Raw genomic sequence first — 19,617 nt, 5'->3', positions numbered from 1 at the left:
TTCCTTCTCTCAGCTAAAGGAGTTCAGTATGGTACAACACTATACACATAAGTACAGTTATTATTGTTTTTAGATTTTTCAAACAACAGTTCCCCATACATCCAGAGATACGATGGCTCCAGTGTGCATTCATCGTATTCCTGTATCACTTCACAGCCATGAATCAATAACTCATGTTCCTGTGAGACAGGTAGGCAAGTATTACTTCATTCTACAGATGGTGATTGCAAGACAGAAAGATTAAATGTCTCAACTGTGCCTGAAGAGGCACTTTGTGTCAGAGCCAATATTCAAATGCTCCTTGCCTATGTGGTGTCTTAGAAAAGCTCATTGAATTCTATTCAGCTGAAGTCCTTGTGACTACAAGCTGTACTGGAGTAAAGTCACTGATAACGAAGAGGGAATGGAACTGGGAAAAAACAGCACTTCTGGTATGGGCAGCACTGACAAAATGGATGCATGAAATGATTGCTCTAGACCGACAACAGATTGCAGCCGAAGCAAACTGCTACATCAGCAGAACAAAAGATCACAAACTTCCAGCTTTACTAAAATAACACTGGCACCAGACAATCTGAATTTTTAAGATTTCTTTTTTTTTCTTTAGTATGTGGAAGAGTGCTAGAGATCTAATTTTGTTAGAGACCAACCAAGATCAGCCTTGTCATATCAGCATGTCTGAGATTAATGCAGTACCAAGAGCCAGCTCTACATTTAGGAATACTCATAGTTCAATCACTTGCAGCATAAGAAAAAAGTGGTCACAATACAAAATAGATGAAAATGGCAAGAATAGAATAAGACAGGATTTGGAATAAGATATCTCTGGATTTTGCCATCAGGCACCTGTAGATCCTAAACAGCGGGGGTAAGACCTAGTTCACAGAGGCCACTGTTAACGTCAGAGACAGCTTCCCATTGCCAAAGCTAGCAGCTGATTAAAAAGTTCCAGACTTCATTCCCCACTTCTCACATTGCCAGCCACCATTAAGGGATGTTTAGTTCTGAGCCTCAAATATCTGCTGATGCACAGTCTGTCAATATTTAAAATATTCCCAAGGTTTACAGTGCTTTCACTCTTTGTAATACAAAGCAGTTCTAGAGTATATAATGCGTAATCTCCTGTCAAGAAAAATTCTGGAGAAGTGGAAGGAAATTACCAGTGTCCAGCTAGGCAAAATGCTGTCAGCATCTCAGCTTTTGGAAAGAACCATAGCAAGTGTAATACCGTCACTGGGAGAGCTCCCTGACACCAAAAGCTCCTCATCCATGTGACTATATGTGTACATGGAGACATGCCATGCCCCTTACGAACTGATGTTTCCTTCCACTGTTCTAAGCTCTTAATGCAGAATATCTTCAAAAATCATAACAGTAATGTTATGAGCCAGTTTAACTCCTACAGAAAGTATACTGAGATAAGTGCATATTTATCTCTGCGCTATGACTAAAATAGTTTATTTTTTCTGTTTTTTAAATCAGAAAATGGCACTTCTCCAGATGGGCTTTGGATAAAAGCTTATTGTTTTCAGTCAACAGAATTCAAAACAGCATTACCTACGGTTTTGTTTGGGACAGAAATGCCTACCAAGTATTTATATATGTAAAGCACAGGAAATGCAGATCAGATGTAAATACAAAGCAGGAAGTAGTCCATTCTTATTGTACTTATATCAAATAACATCTCTAAGTGAAATCAGAGAAGAGGCTATTTATGCCTGCACACATACACATGCTTCCAGACTGTGCTCACTGTCTGAACTGAGGCCTGTTCAATATGGCTGAGGATCAGAGTCCTCTTCAGAAGGCCAGTATTAGTGAGCAATGGCCCAAATTTGCACTGATTTCCACCTGGGCCAAACCCACTGAGCTCAGAAGAGCCAGGCAGAGGCCAAACCAGCTCATGAATGGGTACATCCTCCCCAGCAAACATGCAAGGGGTTATTGAACATCTAACCCATACTGCTGCACTGTATTGGACTATGTTTGTTTTCCATACAGAAGGATCATATTTCATCTGTGCTAAATGCCTCTCTTTAAATTAAGTCTCCTTTTTCCTCAGGACTCAAGAGAAGTAAATCAGTGATTCATTTTGAGTTCTTACTGAAGCCTGCATTTATTTTGAAAGAGAGCCCAAGGAAAAAGTAAAGCAGCTAATTAAGTATTGCTTTGGGCTCAGTAATATCAATGCTCTCATTGCCTACTTACATTGTTTCAATTCCACTTTGAAGTTGTTCTCATGTATTTGTGGTTGTTTGCCTCATATCTGCATCAGCACCATGCTAGAATTCAAGGCTTATTTACCTAATTAGCAGCACCTCATTTCAGCTTTACGTGTCCAAGTCAGACAACAGCATAGGATAACATCTGACAGGCTCATATCTGACAGGTTCCAGCTCCTTCCCAGTGCAGGACCAGACCAAGTGATATACCCTTCTCCTTTGTAGGTCGTGCTGCTCTCCCTGCTGTTGCTATTGCATAGTTTATGACCCACCTGTTAATGCTGAAATCCTACTCCAGCTAAGCATGTGAAGGGGTAAAACCACTGCCATACACCTTCTGTGATACAGCCTGCTTTGCCTTTGTGCAGCAGTTTCTTCTCCTGGTTCCAGACAACAGTGTGTGAACACTCTGTCCCATGCAAAGATCAACCACTGATGAACGCCACACAGAAAGCAAAGAGGGTTTTTTTTTTCTTTAAACATTTAGCAGCTTGGTTTACAAGGTATTTTTTAAAAAAGTACATTGTGTTTGCAGTTCATGTCAAGGGTTTACCATATTATAACATATGTATTTGTACAATATCAATTTGTATCCTAAAATTATCTGAACAGAAGGACCAGGAAAGGTACAAATCTGGTTGCAGCAGCTGAGGCACCCCTCAGCTGGTAGGTGCAAGCCAGCATCTTGAAAGCACACCACAGCAATCCTACAATACATGGAGAACTCTGAAAGTGAAGGACATGAAGAATTTGGATAGAAAAAAATCAGTCTTACTAAACTGTGCTAGTAGGTCTAGCTTTTTACTATTCAGAAACCACCTTCTTTTTTTCTTGTACAAGACTGATGATACTGTGTACACCATACAAAAGTTCCAATTAGGAATTTATGCTGAAAACGTATGTGCTATTAACAATGAAAAAGTAACTAAAAATTAGATTTTTAATTCAGATTCCTAACAATTTTTTTTTAAAAAAAGCATAGTTCTAAATTCCATGTATAAAGTAAGAAATTCAAATAGCTATTCTGTAGTATATAGGTTTTCTGTATCACTACTTGTAATTGCTACTTACATCCTACAACATGATCAATGGCACAGTTATTACTGAAGATACACAAAATATATATTAACAATAAATTTCTGTTTCACATCTTGCTTAAGTAGCAGCTGAAGTTGTTCATGAAGAAAATAAAGTACAACTTGATCACTTTACAGTTGTCAGTGTCATGCTACTAGAGAGCAGATGATGCATGGTTAGTTGCAATGCCTTTGGTACTATTAGTCATGTTTATGGTGCTTTGCCACAACACTGCATTTCTACCAACAGAAAACTGTTCAAAACGCAGGAAGTTTGATGAGTCTAACACCTTAAATTAATTTCTGACTACACCATTTGTTATGGTACCTAAAACCAAAAGTGATTTTTGAGATGATGTGTTTGTGTTTTATTTATGGGTTTCACAGTACTGATCCTTAGTAGCTTTATGCTGTCACTGGAAGTGTGGCACAAATGTTGCCTTACATCAGCCCCGAGTTCACTTGTGCTGTTTTTCCAGACACTGGTATTGGTCCAAAGTGCTGACTTCTGAGACTAATTGGGACTATGAGGTAAAGTAGGCATGTCTAAGCCAGCAGAGCTGTATGGAAGGAAACCAATTCTCAGGTTCTGCCTGTAATGTCAATAGCTCCGAATATGACTATGAATATTGGGCTGCATTAAACAACCTATGAAGCATTTAGTGACTGCAGAATGGGAAGAGGAAATCAATCACATTGTCAAGCTTGTCACATTCTCTCCCTGACCCAGAGTGTACCAAAGGTAAAATCAGTTACATTAATTACAGCCTCTAATACAAGGAATTAATACATTAATTACAGCCCCTCTAATACAAGGAACTTTGCTGAAAAACTCATCACTGTAGTTAAATTGGCATCCATAAAGACAGAGTAAAAATGTATCAATTTAAAGATAAAATTGTAACTCAGTTAAAACTTGGTATTTTGGAAGCTTGGCAAGTCTGATAGAAAAAAATAAGAAGTGACACTTACTTTATTCCTACACTGTATTAAATACAGCCATTGGTAATACTGAAAAGAGGCCAGCTAGTTGATATTTCTGCAACACATTATTTGACCTTGCTGTTCTAAGCTTTCTGCACACACAACAATAAGGCAGTTCCCAGACCAAATGATTTACAGCTTAAGAGCAGAGATCACAGCTGAAGACAGACGGATACAAGAGAAAGAACAACAGGTCATCAACAGAGGCATCAGTGTGGCAGTCTAACTTCTCGTAAGCTTTATTCTGCTTTTCTGTCCATCACAATATACATATGTAATTCAGATGTGACAGTAGCAAAGATAAACCTGGCAGATGCTGGTAGGATGATCTTCAAGAACAGAAGGACCAGGAAAGGTACAAATCTGGTTGCAGCAGCTGAGGCACCCCTCAGCTGGTAGGTGCAAGCCAGCATCTTGAAAGCACACCACAGCAATCCTACAATACATGGAGAACTCTGAAAGTGAAGGACATGAAGAATTTGGATAGAAAAAAATCAGTAGTTTTAGCCTGGGGAGAAAAAAGTGAAATAACACTGAAGATCTACTGCTTGCTTTCCTTTGAGAGCCCAGGAGAATCCCTGAGGCACTGGTTCTGAGTGCACCTGACTTTGATTCAGCTGGAAAAGGACACCATTGTGAAAACGGAAAATCATGAAAAATATTAGCAAGAAACAGTTAAAGGACGAAAGGACTGGACACTAGAAACTGCACTGCAAAAATACTGCAAAAGAATTCAAAGCATCTAAGAGAAAATCTTGAAAGTGGAGACATCACAGTCACAGAGGTTACAAGCCTGGATGAAAGTCATAAAAAAGATGTTAAAAAACCCATGAGAAAATAAATGAAGATAGGAAAAACTTATTTATCCATGTTGTACTCGAAGGATTGCCTAAACAAACTCTAGGATCTACCCTGGGATACATGTATGGAAGACGATCCATACGTCAACATACTGGAAACAATAGTTGCTGCAGTTCTGTTTGACTTGAAATAAGATACAGACAGAGAAGAAGATTAATGACAAAATTAATAGAAGGACAAGAAGGGCCTTCCTCAGTACATCAGTAGAAAAACTCTACTGAATAGAAAGGCAGACAATAGCTCCAGTGAAAAAAGCAAGCATCAAGCCATTGTTCTTCACAGAAAGTCTTATCTTCTGCTGGCTCACACTGTTATAAAGGAATAAAGCATGCATTTAAACAATTAATTATCCTTTTTATGAGGAAAAATATGAACACTATGAGTAATATATACCATGAAACCGATAGCAGGAAAGCGATTAAGTCACTAGTGGTCATAACCTTCACAGCATTTGCAGGCATTTTGTCCTGCACCTCTCCACATACTGCTCAGGAAAAAAAAACCACCCAAAACCCGACAACAAAGAGCATTAGATTATTTCTTGACACTCATTAAGACAGAGTTAGCTAACTTTGATAAGGGATTTTGAAATCTTTGTTTTATCTCCACATTTGCTAAATAATGAGACTCCAATGGCTGCCAGACAAAATATCTACTATCTCACCAGTTGTGGAGTCTGCTGAGAAATGAGGCAGAAAAACCCGTAGGGCTCTGTTCTAGAAAAATTCCATTGCAAACCTACATGCAAATCAGATGGCACACTGAATTTGTTAACCCTCTGATTACCTTTAGTTCTCATAAAATGCTCTTCCTTGTACCTAAGGCCTGTCTTAAAAATGACTAGGTTTCACATAATGAAAGGTTGTTACATGAAATAAATCTGTTTGACACATTCTAAAGAAAACCAATTTTGTTTCTACACAAAAATGAGAAACAAATGGAAGCTATAAATATAAAGCTTTTCATTTCAAGCACAAATGTGCACTAAAATAATCTACAACATATTTTGTTGAGATACTGAAGCTACATCAGGAAATGTCTGGATGGCTCTGCAATATTGAGCGAGCTCTGTAGCTAGACTGATTATTTGATTAACTGCATCACTACTCCCCAACTGGCTGAGCTGAGCTATTATTTTCATTTCAGAAGTATTGCTTGCTTGGCTATGGTACAACAGTGATGTTGATACTTAATTTCTTGGATATTTTATTTCTGGCTTGGCATAGCAGAGAAAAAGGAACCTGTCCCTTTTTCAGGTAACAGAAATATTTGTAACTAATTGGATTAAAAATGCAACATCATCAAGTTTTGGTTTTGAAATTTGAGATGGGCTTAATTCTTAAGGAAAGGGACAAATGAGAATAAGAAAATATTCAAAAGTCCATGTGGGTCTGAAAGTGCAAAATCTTGCCTTGCAAAACTTGTTTCTGTACCTACCCACACATCTTCTTGAACAGAGAGAGAAACCAGTGTTCCAATTACTGGGTGCCTTTGAGATGATCTTACTGTATCACCTACAGTTTTTAGTCAATCCTTTGCATACTTGTGGCTGTTTTTCCAGGTATGCTGGTGCATACATAAAAAACCCAAACAAACAAAAAACCAAAACCATATTTCAAAGTAACTGTGTAAAAGTTACATCTCAACAAGGAGAGCTCACATTACAAAAATCCCTCTGTTCAGGAAGTACCCCTAAAGGGAGAACATCCCACAGCTTTGCATTCCTGGGTCCTGTTGCTCTATGCCAAGCCAAATTTATTTTAAAACTATTTTCAGCTTTAATCTTTTCTAAGCCATGCCAGTCTGTATTGACCAGGATGGAAAAAATTAAAACAGACTTGGAAAACTTTCACACAACTTGGGGAAAGTTTGGAATACAGTATGTGATCTGTTATTAGAAAATGTGACTACAGTGCAACAATACATCTTTTAGCTGGTAGAACATACCTTTCTCTGACACCAGACATCTATTGTTCAGTATTTCATATTCCCATTTCAGACTGACATATTTATTTTCCTGGTACAGGAATGCAAGCTTTTCCACAGTACTGTTTTGTCTTTTTAACATTTTAATAATATAAGCATATTTAGAAAAATAATACTCAAAGATAATAAATACAGAGTATTCTACCAAAGTATCCCTCACATCCTAAAAATGCTTTGGATCATCTCATCAACTATTAAATTAATGTTATGTCCTCCATCTGTGAACCTGAAATATATTACTAGAAATACATTTCACTTGTATTTTGTGCTTAAATAATCTTAAAATTCTACCCACAGCTGCTAAAGTGCTTTGGAACTCAATATAAAATTTATGGGTGTCTAAATAAATGAATCAAGATGAGCTGACATTCTGCATACAAGTGCATTCTCACGGGTCTGTGTCTGAACTACTGATTCATTACTTGCCCAGACAGAACTGCCACTGAAGCCAACTATGAAACATTCCTCTTCATTTTAGTTAAATTACATCTATAGTTGTGCACTCTCACTGATTTCAGTGGCAGGTCTACCTGAGGACTGCAAGTATTCACTTACGCTTTCAAGATTTATCCAATAAATTGTATATAACTTGCTTAACCTACGTAGAAATATTTTCACTCTCCTTGAAAATAAGGAATAAGGAAATAAAACGCAACCTATTGACCACGTATGCATTTTTATGCTACAGGAAGTGTAGCACGTTTCTCACACCAATTCAGTAATGCAATAGCTGTAGAATTATAGACAGAAGTATAAGGAGGATCTTCAAAAGACCTATTTTACTGTCTTACGTGTCAGCCACAGACATCTTTGCTTTGGTTTTGATTCTGGATTTCTTAATAAGCAATTGGACATAATATTCTAAATACTGCTTGCATGTTACAAAAATGAAGGTAAATATAAGTAAAAAAATTGTTTCCCAAAAATAAATCTAGATGTGTGAAAATTGCTATTGATTACACATATATTCTCAAATTTTAGAGACAACAAAGTCTCTCACTCTGGCAAACTAGATACTGATAAAATTCTATTCCACTACTAACTGCATGAGTAATCACCAGCATTCTGCTATTTACTCCCTGGGTATGTGAAAAAGCTACACATCTGGCATCAGAAGCACGGCCCTAATTCTTCAGCAGTATATTTCTTTAATAAGGAAATAGTAAGTACAGATAAAGCTACTCTCTCCCAGGCATGTTAAAAAACAACAAAACCAGCAGCTGACTTTATTGGAAGTTTTCCTTCCTAACAAATTTGAAGGTCTAATTTCAGTCCATCTCAGATTAAGAGAACTTCCACTGATTTGAATTCCTTAGTCATCTAAGAACAAACCTTGTGCTTGGTTCGCAAATGAACTGCTTGTTATGCAAATAGTAGTCATTTACCAACAGAACAACCACCATCTTGAGGAAACAGAAAAGGAAATATAATTTCTTTCTTTTGGAAATTTTATGCAATCCCAATCTATAACCCCCACCTTTTCAGATACCTCTGGATCATGGTTCTTCCTAGCAGGAAACAGCAAAGGAGATGACCAACACTGGCATCTTAGTCCTAGACTTGCTTTTTGCTAGCTGCTACTTCTTAGTCTCACTTTTCTCCTTTCTCCGCTTTCTCACCCGAATACTCAAGAGCTCTTGTAATATGTTGCAAAACCAATTATAACAAAGAATGACATCACACATAATGGTTCTGATAGGTAGGGATCATAGGGCCATCTCTCTGGCATTATATTCTCTATGAAAATATACTAACCTATTTAATCATCTGCTAGTAAGTTGTGACATTCTATATTGATTTATCATTCCATTATCATTCAGAAAAATCTTTGGTTATTCAACAGGCATCACGAACAGAGCAAACAAGAAAAACAGAAGTCTGATGTAAGAAGAAAAGAGCTGCTGAGCAATTCAATGTACGTAAGTGAATTCCTTAAATTACTGTAGATATACAACTAAACAAAACTGAGAGCATCCCTAGGCTGTGCCATAAAGTCCAGCTACATTAGTAGAATCAGCCTCATTTAGTCTAATGCCTGCCGTTCCCTCTACCCAAAGAAAAACTATGCATGATTTTATTTATGACAATTTTAAAAGTACTCAAAAAAATTCCTTTTTTTTTTTAAACTGGAAGAAGTAATATTTGTACACTGCATTAGTGATGTACACATGAACGTCTGAGCACACATCACAGTACTCCGAAAAAGTCTTATTTAATTTTACAATGTATTTTTTAATGCAGAGCTTCTGCTTTTATATTATGACAGGAGAAAAGGCTTACAGTTTCTACAAAGCAATCTCCAGCTTATATATCCTTCTGATTGATAAAATGACTGAAGAAAGACAAAGTTGACTTCTTTCATTTTGAACAGGCATTACAACAACTCATCAATCAATTGTGTCAGTGACAGCTTATTTTACTGTTAATGGCACCTATAGCCATTTTCAATCGAGGTGGGGTTTTAGGTCTGGGTGGGTTAACATGATTACAAGCTGACTGAAGAAAGACCTTGAGTCCTCCAGGAGTTCTCAGGAGTTCATCAACTCAAACCACAGAATATCTACTCAAAGTACAGAGAAGCACATTGAAAAGTTTAGACTTTGAACATTGTCAGGAAGAATTTTAAGGTAAGCAACTCAAGCAACATGACTAAGAGAGTGTCCTGGTGGTGGACTAGTGAAATATGAACTAAAGCCTCTCTTGGGACATTACGTCTCATTCACAGCTGATGAATAAACTTCACCGGTAATTGGGACACTAGGGAATTCCAACCCATTGTAATATGCCTGAGTAAATGTGATTTAACATGCTGTACTCTACTATTTAGGAATAAAAGGGGAAAAAAACAAATCAGTTTTATTGTCAAAGCACACATAGAAAAGCCCTCAATGAATTATAAACGTTAGACAAGTCCTCAAGGTCACATTTTGTCACATTTTCCAATAAAGCTGCCAGTCCTATCTAATAAGCCAACTTATTACTATATGTCTATAAGACAAAGTAGCACTTCTGTTGATCAACGTGCCTAGGCTGTTTTCAAAACCTAATCTCTCGCTGGGCAACTCTAGCATGCTGGAATAACTAGGGTAATTCCTAAGGGCCCCAGCTAATTAAACAGCAGAATTCCAGTTACATGATGTCACTGCTGTCCTCACCACACACTGCAGACCAGCACAGGATTGTTCATGCATTGTCACAACACTGTGAACTTGACATTGAGCTGCCCTGAGATGCACTTACAGAACAAAAAAATAGTGAGAGAAGCCAGAATTTGAAACAGGTCCAGAATTCAGCCTGGTTACATGCCTGATATCGCAGATGCACAGCTGAACAAAAAGGACTTTTCAGTGAACATCCAAAAGCATTGTTTGTAACACATGGCAGGTAGCAGAGCCTGAAGATCTTACTAGAATGAGAACTGAACTTGAAATGAGCATCTATATCATTTCACAAACAGCTCTCACTGACACATGGGAAACAGATCACATCCAGAACAGTTCAAAGACAGAAAAAGGCCTTATTTTTCTATCCTGGTTTTGACTTTTTAGAAGGTTAAAACAGTTGCATTTACTTTCTGAGTTTTCTATCAAAGCAAAATGCAAAGGAAGTAATAATGCATTTTCTGTCTGCTTCACTTTGAACAATTTATTTTGATTTAGAAGTATGATCAAAGACTTCATTTTTGTTTGATAAGTAAATAGTGACATTTCAGTCCATTTATTACCATATATATTCCCAAAGGATGTATCACTGTAAGCATATCTCTTCACAGCAGGTGATGCTAGGCTGGGATCATAGACACCAGCTTCTGTTACATCCTCAGAGCCGCATTTAAAATAGTCAGCATATTCTAAACCCTGCTATGTACTTGTTGCTGCCTGTGCTCTTTTCTAAAGCTGTGCTTTTTACTGGAAATATGTATATGTGCATCTCTAAATTTCATGTGTCTGTGCGCAACACAGTAATGCAATATCGCGAAGTTTGAAGGACTTCACTAACCACTGAATGAGGCCTCCCTCATATATGTACAATTCTGTGTGAAGCCATCCTGAAATCCTGGGACTCCACTGGGAAGGAAGGTAATCTTTGCCCAACATGAAAGAGCAGCTCCCAGTCCTATTAATGCTGCTGCCTTGTAACTATGCTTCAAAGCACGAACAAAAAGTTTACACGGACACAGCAGTGCAGTTCAAGCCATAACCATACCCACTAATGTGAGGGGGCAGTAAACTCAGCAGTGTACTACAGAATTTATTTATTTATTTTTTATTTTAAATACGGTTGCTAACAATCAATTTACAAAAGTTATTTGAATCATATTGTAGTGTTACCAGCAGCACAGACCACCACTCTCATACAAATGGGGCATCACCATACTCAGACCAGGTTCCAGAGTACATCTGGCTGAGGCAAATTCTATCTGCAGGAAGCCACATTCTCCTCAGAACTCCTCAAAAAACCTTAAATATTAGTTTAACTGCTGTAGTTCTACCACCATCCATGCTTCCCACATTGAAAAGGATAGCTGATAGATTCATCACACAAGCTAAGCTAATGGTAAAATTATTTTTCTGGATCTACTACTTCTGAAAAATAGCATGATATCCAAAACACTTGTGTCTGACCCACAAAAGATGCAGCTTTGCAGCAAACTTGACATTTCAGCTCAGTATAGAGCAACTGTTCTGTCTAGAGAGCTCCAGGGCAGACATCTACATGTCACTCAAAATGACAGCACATCAGAAAAGCTGTGAGTCATGCCTGTTGTGTCCTTTTATTAGCAGACATACATAACATAATAGTAAACTGAGCTTGTCAATGTACTATGCTACTCCCTACCCATTCTTACTAAATACCAGCACAAGTGCAAGAAGTAACAAAGGAACACAAACTTAAAACTCCCTTCCCTTTTTAGTTAATCATCCTCTCCTTCCATACACAAGGAGAGGACACCAAGAGTGACTTTTTTTTATGAACACTTCTCAGGAACCTAACAGTCCTTGCAGTGGTTAAACAACAGTTTAATCAGTGGTGGGATATAGCTCTTTCAAGCAGCCTGCCCTTCCCCAAGCTGGAAGACAGCATTACACTGAATTGCCACTGTGATTTATTTTGAATGCAGAAACACTTGCAGTGGTATAATCCAACAGATGGCAATCTGTTTAATTTGTGTCAAGTAATTAATAGTATATAACAACATAATGTCAAAACAGGGACAATATTGCAATATCAGGGTCAAGTTTCCCTTAATGTTGGCTAGATTATATTATCCCCTCTCAAAAAGTGAACACAAAGAAGTGAAAGATTTCAGATACATTCTACAGAGAAGAAAATTAAGTCAGGGCCAGACCTTGCAGTCTGGCTTAAGAGACGCATAAGGCAGTGCTAGACTTCCAGAAAATAGTTGGAAAAGAAGATAAGGGATTTGGTAACAAGGCTGCAAATTGTGTTACTTGACACAAGTAGGGCAGGGAGTGCATAGCACAGCTACATGCTCACAGAATGTATTGCAACATGTTAATTCCTCTGAAGTTTTAATTGAAATATTCCTAAACAGTTGTCTGAGGTTTTACAGTTTACACCTGGTATAGTAAGCTGTTTTAACTGAAGCTATTTATAGTTTCACAAAGAGTAGAATATTTATCAAATATTTTAAATCTCTTCCCATTTGATAATGCACATTTAATTTAGAGCAGATGGTAGTTTGCTACAGTTTTACCCTAACTTCACTTGTTTCTCTGACTATACTACTGAATTCATGTTATCTCACAAAGTATAATGCTTGATTCTCTAGGTGAAGAAATGCCAAAATCCGGCACCAATCAGTACTGCTAAGGACCCAAAGATGGTTTTGAGAAAGGGAAACAAATAGCCATTGTTATTGAAACTAGGGTGCTTTTTCGCCTTTTATTTTAATAGAGAATCATTTCTGCCAGTCATTCTATGGAATCTGAGTCAAGTTCAGCTCTGTCAAAGATAAATGGATAGGTGGCCTACCAAAGCAGTAGCAAGCTTATCACACACATCAGACCAACAGTTGGTTAACCCACAGTAGACTTTCTCTCTTGGATGACTAGTACAGTATTTCAGAATGTCAAGGAGTTCAGGAAATTCTCCTGTTTCACTTGGTAACACAACACTGACAGAGCTGAAAGTGGCTCAAACAAATGCACTGCATTTAGTATTACTGATCTTCCTCAGATTACTGACACGAGGGGGGAAAAAAATGTTAAAGCACTAACGAGCTGTGGAAATCAGGAAATAGCTGTATCATGAGGCTTCACGACATTTCTGTGGGCGTTTCTTACTGCAGCAGTATTATTTTTAATGCAGAGGAGAAAAAGTTTTTAGAGAAATATCTTGTGTCTCAACTAAATATGCACATCCCAGACTTGACACTCACCCACAGCCATTACTACTGCTGCATGAATAACATTGTTTCTATGAGTAAATTTGACAAGAGAACATTAACACACCAAATGTCAGCATTCAGATGTGGGGGAAGAAAAAAAAAAAAAAAAAACATACATTGTTCCTTCTTATGTGTAATTCATAGAGAAAAATAGATTATCAGTAAGTATGTGACTACAGGTTAAATGAAGCAAAAGAAAGTACTACTGTCATACTGTCCAACAGGCAAAATAAACTAAAATACATAGATGTGGGGGAAAAAAAAAAAAAAAAAAAAAGCCTTGACAACATCAAAACTGATCAATACCATACAAGAAAAATATAACAAACAGTTTGGAAAGGACAAGATAAGGATCAGAATTGTGCAATAAGCTTCTTTCATACACGTATCTACAAAAGAAGAAAACAAAGAATGTATAGAACGAAAAGCTTTCATTGACCTGATTTGTCAGAGATGTTGGCTGTGACTGGCGTGGAGCAGCTTGGGTTAGCCTTTGCGCTGTCCTTGGAAGACCCAACTTTTGGTTTATTTTTCGTTGCCTCTAGTGCTTTCACCTTCTTGGCATGCTTACTTCCTTTGTAGTGGGCCTCGGCCTGGCTCTACAAAGGAGAACAAATCAGGCTCACTCTTTTCTGTACTTCTGTATAACACAATGGATGATAAGGCAGAAAAGTGACACTTTCAATAGTAGGCACCATATCATTCCACCTGAAAAATTATAGTAGCTTTATAGTTCTCCTAGATGTAATTTCTCACATGCTCTAACAACAGGATTTTAATGAACAGTACATGCTTTTTTGCAAACTTGGAAAAAGGGGCATCAGGATTAGATACAGCTCTGCTACTTCTAATCTAATTCCTTATTTCCATGCTGCTTAAAGATTTAAAGAGCTATACAAATGTAAACATGCCCAATTTAGAAAGATGCTACTCAGTTTTTATGAACTGTTCCCTACTCTTTATTGCCTGTAGTTAAAAACATGCATCATCCTGTAACATGATTAAATAATCCACTTTTTCCTTTCTGTTTGATCTAATTTAGCAAAGAAGTCAAAGTACTTCCATCGTTACACCAACAGCAATTGAAACAGGCATTAACAACATTATAACTTCACTATTAGATCAAGCAGAAAAGGATAAAAAGAAGAAACACCAAACCTATAAACTTCAGTAGATTCAAGTGAAAACATAGGAAATATTTATCAGTCCTGATGGTTCTATAAATTGCCTCCCATATATATATTTCTTTCCAAAGACTAAGAAAATAGGAACGTGAAGGACAGGAAGTAGAGAAGCTCTTTTTCTTTATTTTCTTTTCCTGCACTGAAGCACTGTATTTATGCATTCTTCTTGGTATGCCCAGATAGAACCACAGAAACATACCAAGATACAATGTTTACTTCACCTTTGTTGTAAGACTATTTACAGAAATTAGCTTAGTGTTTTTGAAGTTCCACTACTGAAGAAACAAACAAATGCTTGTTGTTCAGTGATTTTAAATTTCCCATCATTCTTCCTGACTGTGCATAACAAACTACCTTGACAATTCAGGGCACATCATTAGCTCCAAAGCCCAGGCACTACAAGCTTAATTCAACCACAAAGTCTGGACATTTCCACTAATGCCTTTCAATGCTTTTCTTGACACAGCTCCATACAAAAAGCAATCTATTTTCATAACACTTTCCATCATACTATTCAGCATTGTGCTTTTCCCATTTCCAAATGTAATGTTTTTTGTAATGATTTGAGAGGTATTACTAGGTGCCTCTATTGAAGGTTACATATTAACTATAGAAGTTAATATTGTTGTTCATTTCAAAGTAAAATGCTTGGAGAAAGCATGCTTCATGTAGCAAGATGACCACGCCTATTGGCGCCTGGCATATAACAACATCAGTGCAAGGAAACTTTTGCGAGTCCATGCAAAAACACTTCCTATGTTATTTAGTTCACTGTGTTAAATGAAACAAATCACATGCTTTACAAAAAGCAGTTATGGGATCCAAACATCTTGGATGTTAGAAAGAATGCTGCCATAATGAGGAAATTGTTGTAAGGTCAGCAGAAATAGGCATTACAATACAGTCACCTTAGGACAGCATGTAATAAACATTTTTTTGTATGGAAGAGCGTAAGTGAGCAGTAGAAACAGCTGGACTAGACAACAAAACAGTCAGTTTGGTGGCATCTTCACAAAAACTATATGCACCATTAAAATTAGTAGAGAACTGCAGTTTAAACAGAGGATGAAATTCTTACACACTGAAGCTTTGTGATTATATACCTTGTGAAACAGTGCTTTCTACCTCAAAAAGACAGTGTGTATAATGACATGTTGTGGCTATATATATATTTTAAAACAGATTGCAGTAAACAAGCATTCAGTAAGAAAAGCTCCCAGATAAAGTTTACTTTTAATTCCTTTGAAATTGAGACTATTTTCAATCTTCATTATAAAAACAGTAGAGATTCTATTCATCACTTGCTGTTAAGTTATATGACAGTTTTAAAATCTTTGGAACTTAAGACATACAAATGCAATTTAAGGATTATAAAGAAAAGCTACACAGCTATACCACTACTACTACGTGCACTACTTAAAGGGACACTTGTCAACTTCTGGGTTGAAGCTCTTCAGCTCTGAGTGAGGCAGAGGAGTGCAGATTGTTTGCACCCTGTTAATGCAATGCACCTTAAGCAGGAACAGGAGCAAAGTACCATCACCTTGCCTCTCTCCACCTTTGCCAAGCTGTATCCATTTCTCTGCACTTTGCTGTTGCTACATGATGAGCTAAAAGGAGCATCAATAATAAAAAAAAAATAAATAAATCAATTTTTCACAGGCTTGTACATATGTACAGAAGTCAAAGCTCAAAATTGAGGGGTGTGTATACCCTTTCCATTATGGTACTTTTAATTTACAATAACAACAAGGACAAGGTTTTCCACTGGAGCACTCTAAAGTTGATGATGTCCCTTTAAATAACTGAACTCTGCTCCATGTGCACTGTGCTGTTGGTAGGACCATGTACTGCCTGGGGCCAAAGCTACAACACAGGAGACATAGGTGCACTCAAGAGAAAGGCTTAGTCAGTCAAATCCTTGATAATAAGCCTTTCTGCTGATATTTGCAATAATAGTGTCAGCAATATCAGTCAGAACCTACGATAGTCTTTGATTCCCTTCATTCAATCCTCACATAGTGTACATGAGACCTGTTGAAAACAAACAAGCCCAAGCAGAATTAAAATTAAGACTTCCATAAACACAAAGCAAAGCACCTTGGATTGTGCCAAATAGCCTCACCTTTGATTTAAATAGCATAATTACTATCTTTACCTTAACCAGTTCATGGTTGTATATTATATGGCCCAAAGGTGCTGCTATGACCACCTAAAGCATAGTGCCCAAAAATGTCAGTCCTCCCCAGAGAACCAGCCCTTATTTTTTGGGTGGTAGGCAGAAGAGCTACATTTGTTAATTTTTTTTTTTCAAGCACATTCTAATAGTTTTTACACTGAATTTGTCTAGTCTCAGCTTCTAGCCACTGGATTTTGTTAAAGCTTTGGTTCTTAGGCTCTTTCAGTAAATGTTCTGTGAATGAAAATATAAATTTTTGTTTTCAAACAAAGTCAGATGAACATCCCTTGGGGTGCTGAAGTAATGTTTTCAGAGGTATCTGCAATTTAGAGCTTGCTTATTACCCACTATGAAATAAATCATTTGATTCCTTTGCTTTTGGTAACAAAAATACAGAAACAACACAGAACAGAATTTCCTCTAATACTTAAAAAAAATTATTACTTTCTATAATTTCCTGGAGTAATGATAAACAAAGAAAAGGGCAGCCATGGAAGTCTGAAATTAGAAAGCATGTTATGATTATTCCTGGTACCAATTATTCTGATTATTAATGTCCTGGCCATAACTAACCATACTTATATAAGATATTTGCACCGCATTATATGCAAGCCTATTTTCTCCAACTCCCATTAAAAACCTGTTTCTGGCACAATTCAGCAATATATTTCAAGTTACAGGCTTCTGTAATATGTGTGCCTGAAATATTAAACATATCTTTGGAAAAAGCCACAGCACAGCACAATTTCTGTCTTTTTTTTTTTTTTTTCAGCTTATAAAAGAAACTGAATGGTCATTTTCATTTGTTCTGACAATCCAGAAATTACACATGCAGAAGGTTTGAAAGACACTCGTTGCATAAAAGAAAGGGAACTTACCAGTTTCAACATTAAAACCAAAAAAAAAAAAAAAAAAAANCACAAAAAACCAAGCAAAATAAAAAAAAACAAAACCTGTATTTGAAATACAATATTTTAAATAGATACTGAGTGTACATTCTTGATCCTCATTAATACAAATTGCCTCATGCAAACTCCATGTGATAAAAACTATATTTATGAAAGTGAAAAATGTAGAATGCAATAGTGGTTGCTTCTTCAGGTTCTAAAAACAAGAGCTCTAAAAGCCAAAATAAGCAACCTTAAATGATGTCGCTATACTCATGTACTCATAATACTCTTTAGTTCCACAGTGATTTATTCCAGTGTAAATGGCTGCATCTAATGTAGGAAAAGATCAATGAAGTATACTAATTTTGTTGATGTCATTGCATCACAATTCAATACTACTAGCATAATTAATGCTTTATTTAAAAAAAGACATAACATTCATTTCTTATATTCTCAAAACTAAACGTCCCACTAAATTAAATTTTAAACTCTCACTACTATGATTTTTTTATTTTTTTTTTTTAACAAAATGTTTTCTAGGTTGCTAAGAAGGATCTAGCCATGGTAGCTCTGTTCATTGCAGGGCAGTTGGACTACATGGCCTTCAGATGTCCCTTTCAACTCTAAAGATTCTACGATACTATAACATTTTTTGCAAACTTAGGATGCTGTAAGGTTAATAACTTGGTTGAAGCCTTTCCTCTCTTAAGTACATTTTCTATTGAGACACACCACGTTAGATTTTATTCAGAAACTAACATTTCTTCCAAATTTCTGCTTTAGGTTATCAACTAAGTTTTAAATCTAAGCATCATCACATTCATCTGTAAGATTATGTAGCCATAACACACTGCCTCATATACAAGATTCCATCTAATAAAACATCAGCAATACAAGTCTTCATCTTTACATGTAAGCATGCTTTCAAGGAATGTGTGAATATGATTAGCATATAATACCATCAGTAGCTTTGCTAAAATTTAAATATATGTATACTGATACGTATAAAGAAAAATAACCAGGAAACATGCAGATCATGGAGTTATTAATAGCTATATTACCTTCAAGAAACCCTTAAAATTCAGTTAAGGCTACAGTACAAAAGATGACAGAAATTGCCCCTGTCAGGAGCAGGGAGGGACAGAATATTTGAAATCAGCACTATTCATTTTGGCAGTTTGCAGCTGACTGAGTTTGAGAATCTATCTGGTGTATGAATGACTAATTAACTGAATTTATTACTGCATAGAGAAGAAATGCAAACCTATCAGATCTGTTCAATGACAACATGATGCACCTGTGCTGAATAATTTTATCTGTACTCTGGTATTAAGTGTAGATGCAATTGATGTTAAGAATAGATGTAACTGAAGTCATCTGCAAAATAAAACTATTCATACTTTTGTTACACCAAAGCTATGTGTTATTTTTGAAATTCAGCTCTCAGTAGCTTTGTGAAACCAAATTGCTCCAAATATTAAGGTAGATTGCAAGAAATGGGAAAAATGAAAAGTGGTGAAAAATGGTCACATCATAAGAAAGCAACTAATCAAACTTAGTTAACCACTTTATTAAATAGTTGGTTTGGATCAGAACTTTCAGCATGTTATAACTCTGCACCCTGTAATCACGCAGCATTTCTGTCATGATGAAGCTAACAACTTTCATCATTTTGTCAGATCTGTCTTCAAAACAGAAAACTGCCTTCACAAGCTCCTGATACTTACGCTTTTAATTACCTACCTGCTCTGCTACGCTCCAAACCCTAAGCATCAGCTCCAATAGTTTTATTTATAAGAAAAAATGTAAAATGATGACAAAAG

General features: G+C 36.6%; 1 protein-coding gene across 11 annotated transcripts in view; it reads right to left on the bottom strand.

Moving 5' to 3' along the window:
• Nucleotides 1-19,617, bottom strand: part of ZNF385B (zinc finger protein 385B) — a 148,529-nt gene that overhangs the window by 5,449 nt on the left and 123,463 nt on the right. For all 11 annotated transcript variants that reach the window (XM_032445864.1, XM_015868379.2, XM_032445863.1 and 8 more), the window contains one exon: nt 13,981-14,140. In XM_032445864.1, the coding sequence (XP_032301755.1) occupies nt 13,981-14,140 (160 nt within the window). The remainder of the gene's footprint in view (nt 1-13,980; nt 14,141-19,617) is intronic.

This window comes from Coturnix japonica, chromosome 7 (genome assembly GCF_001577835.2).
Source record: "Coturnix japonica isolate 7356 chromosome 7, Coturnix japonica 2.1, whole genome shotgun sequence".
Taxonomy (NCBI): domain Eukaryota; kingdom Metazoa; phylum Chordata; class Aves; order Galliformes; family Phasianidae; genus Coturnix; species Coturnix japonica.
This window is presented reverse-complemented; position numbering and strand designations above follow the sequence as displayed.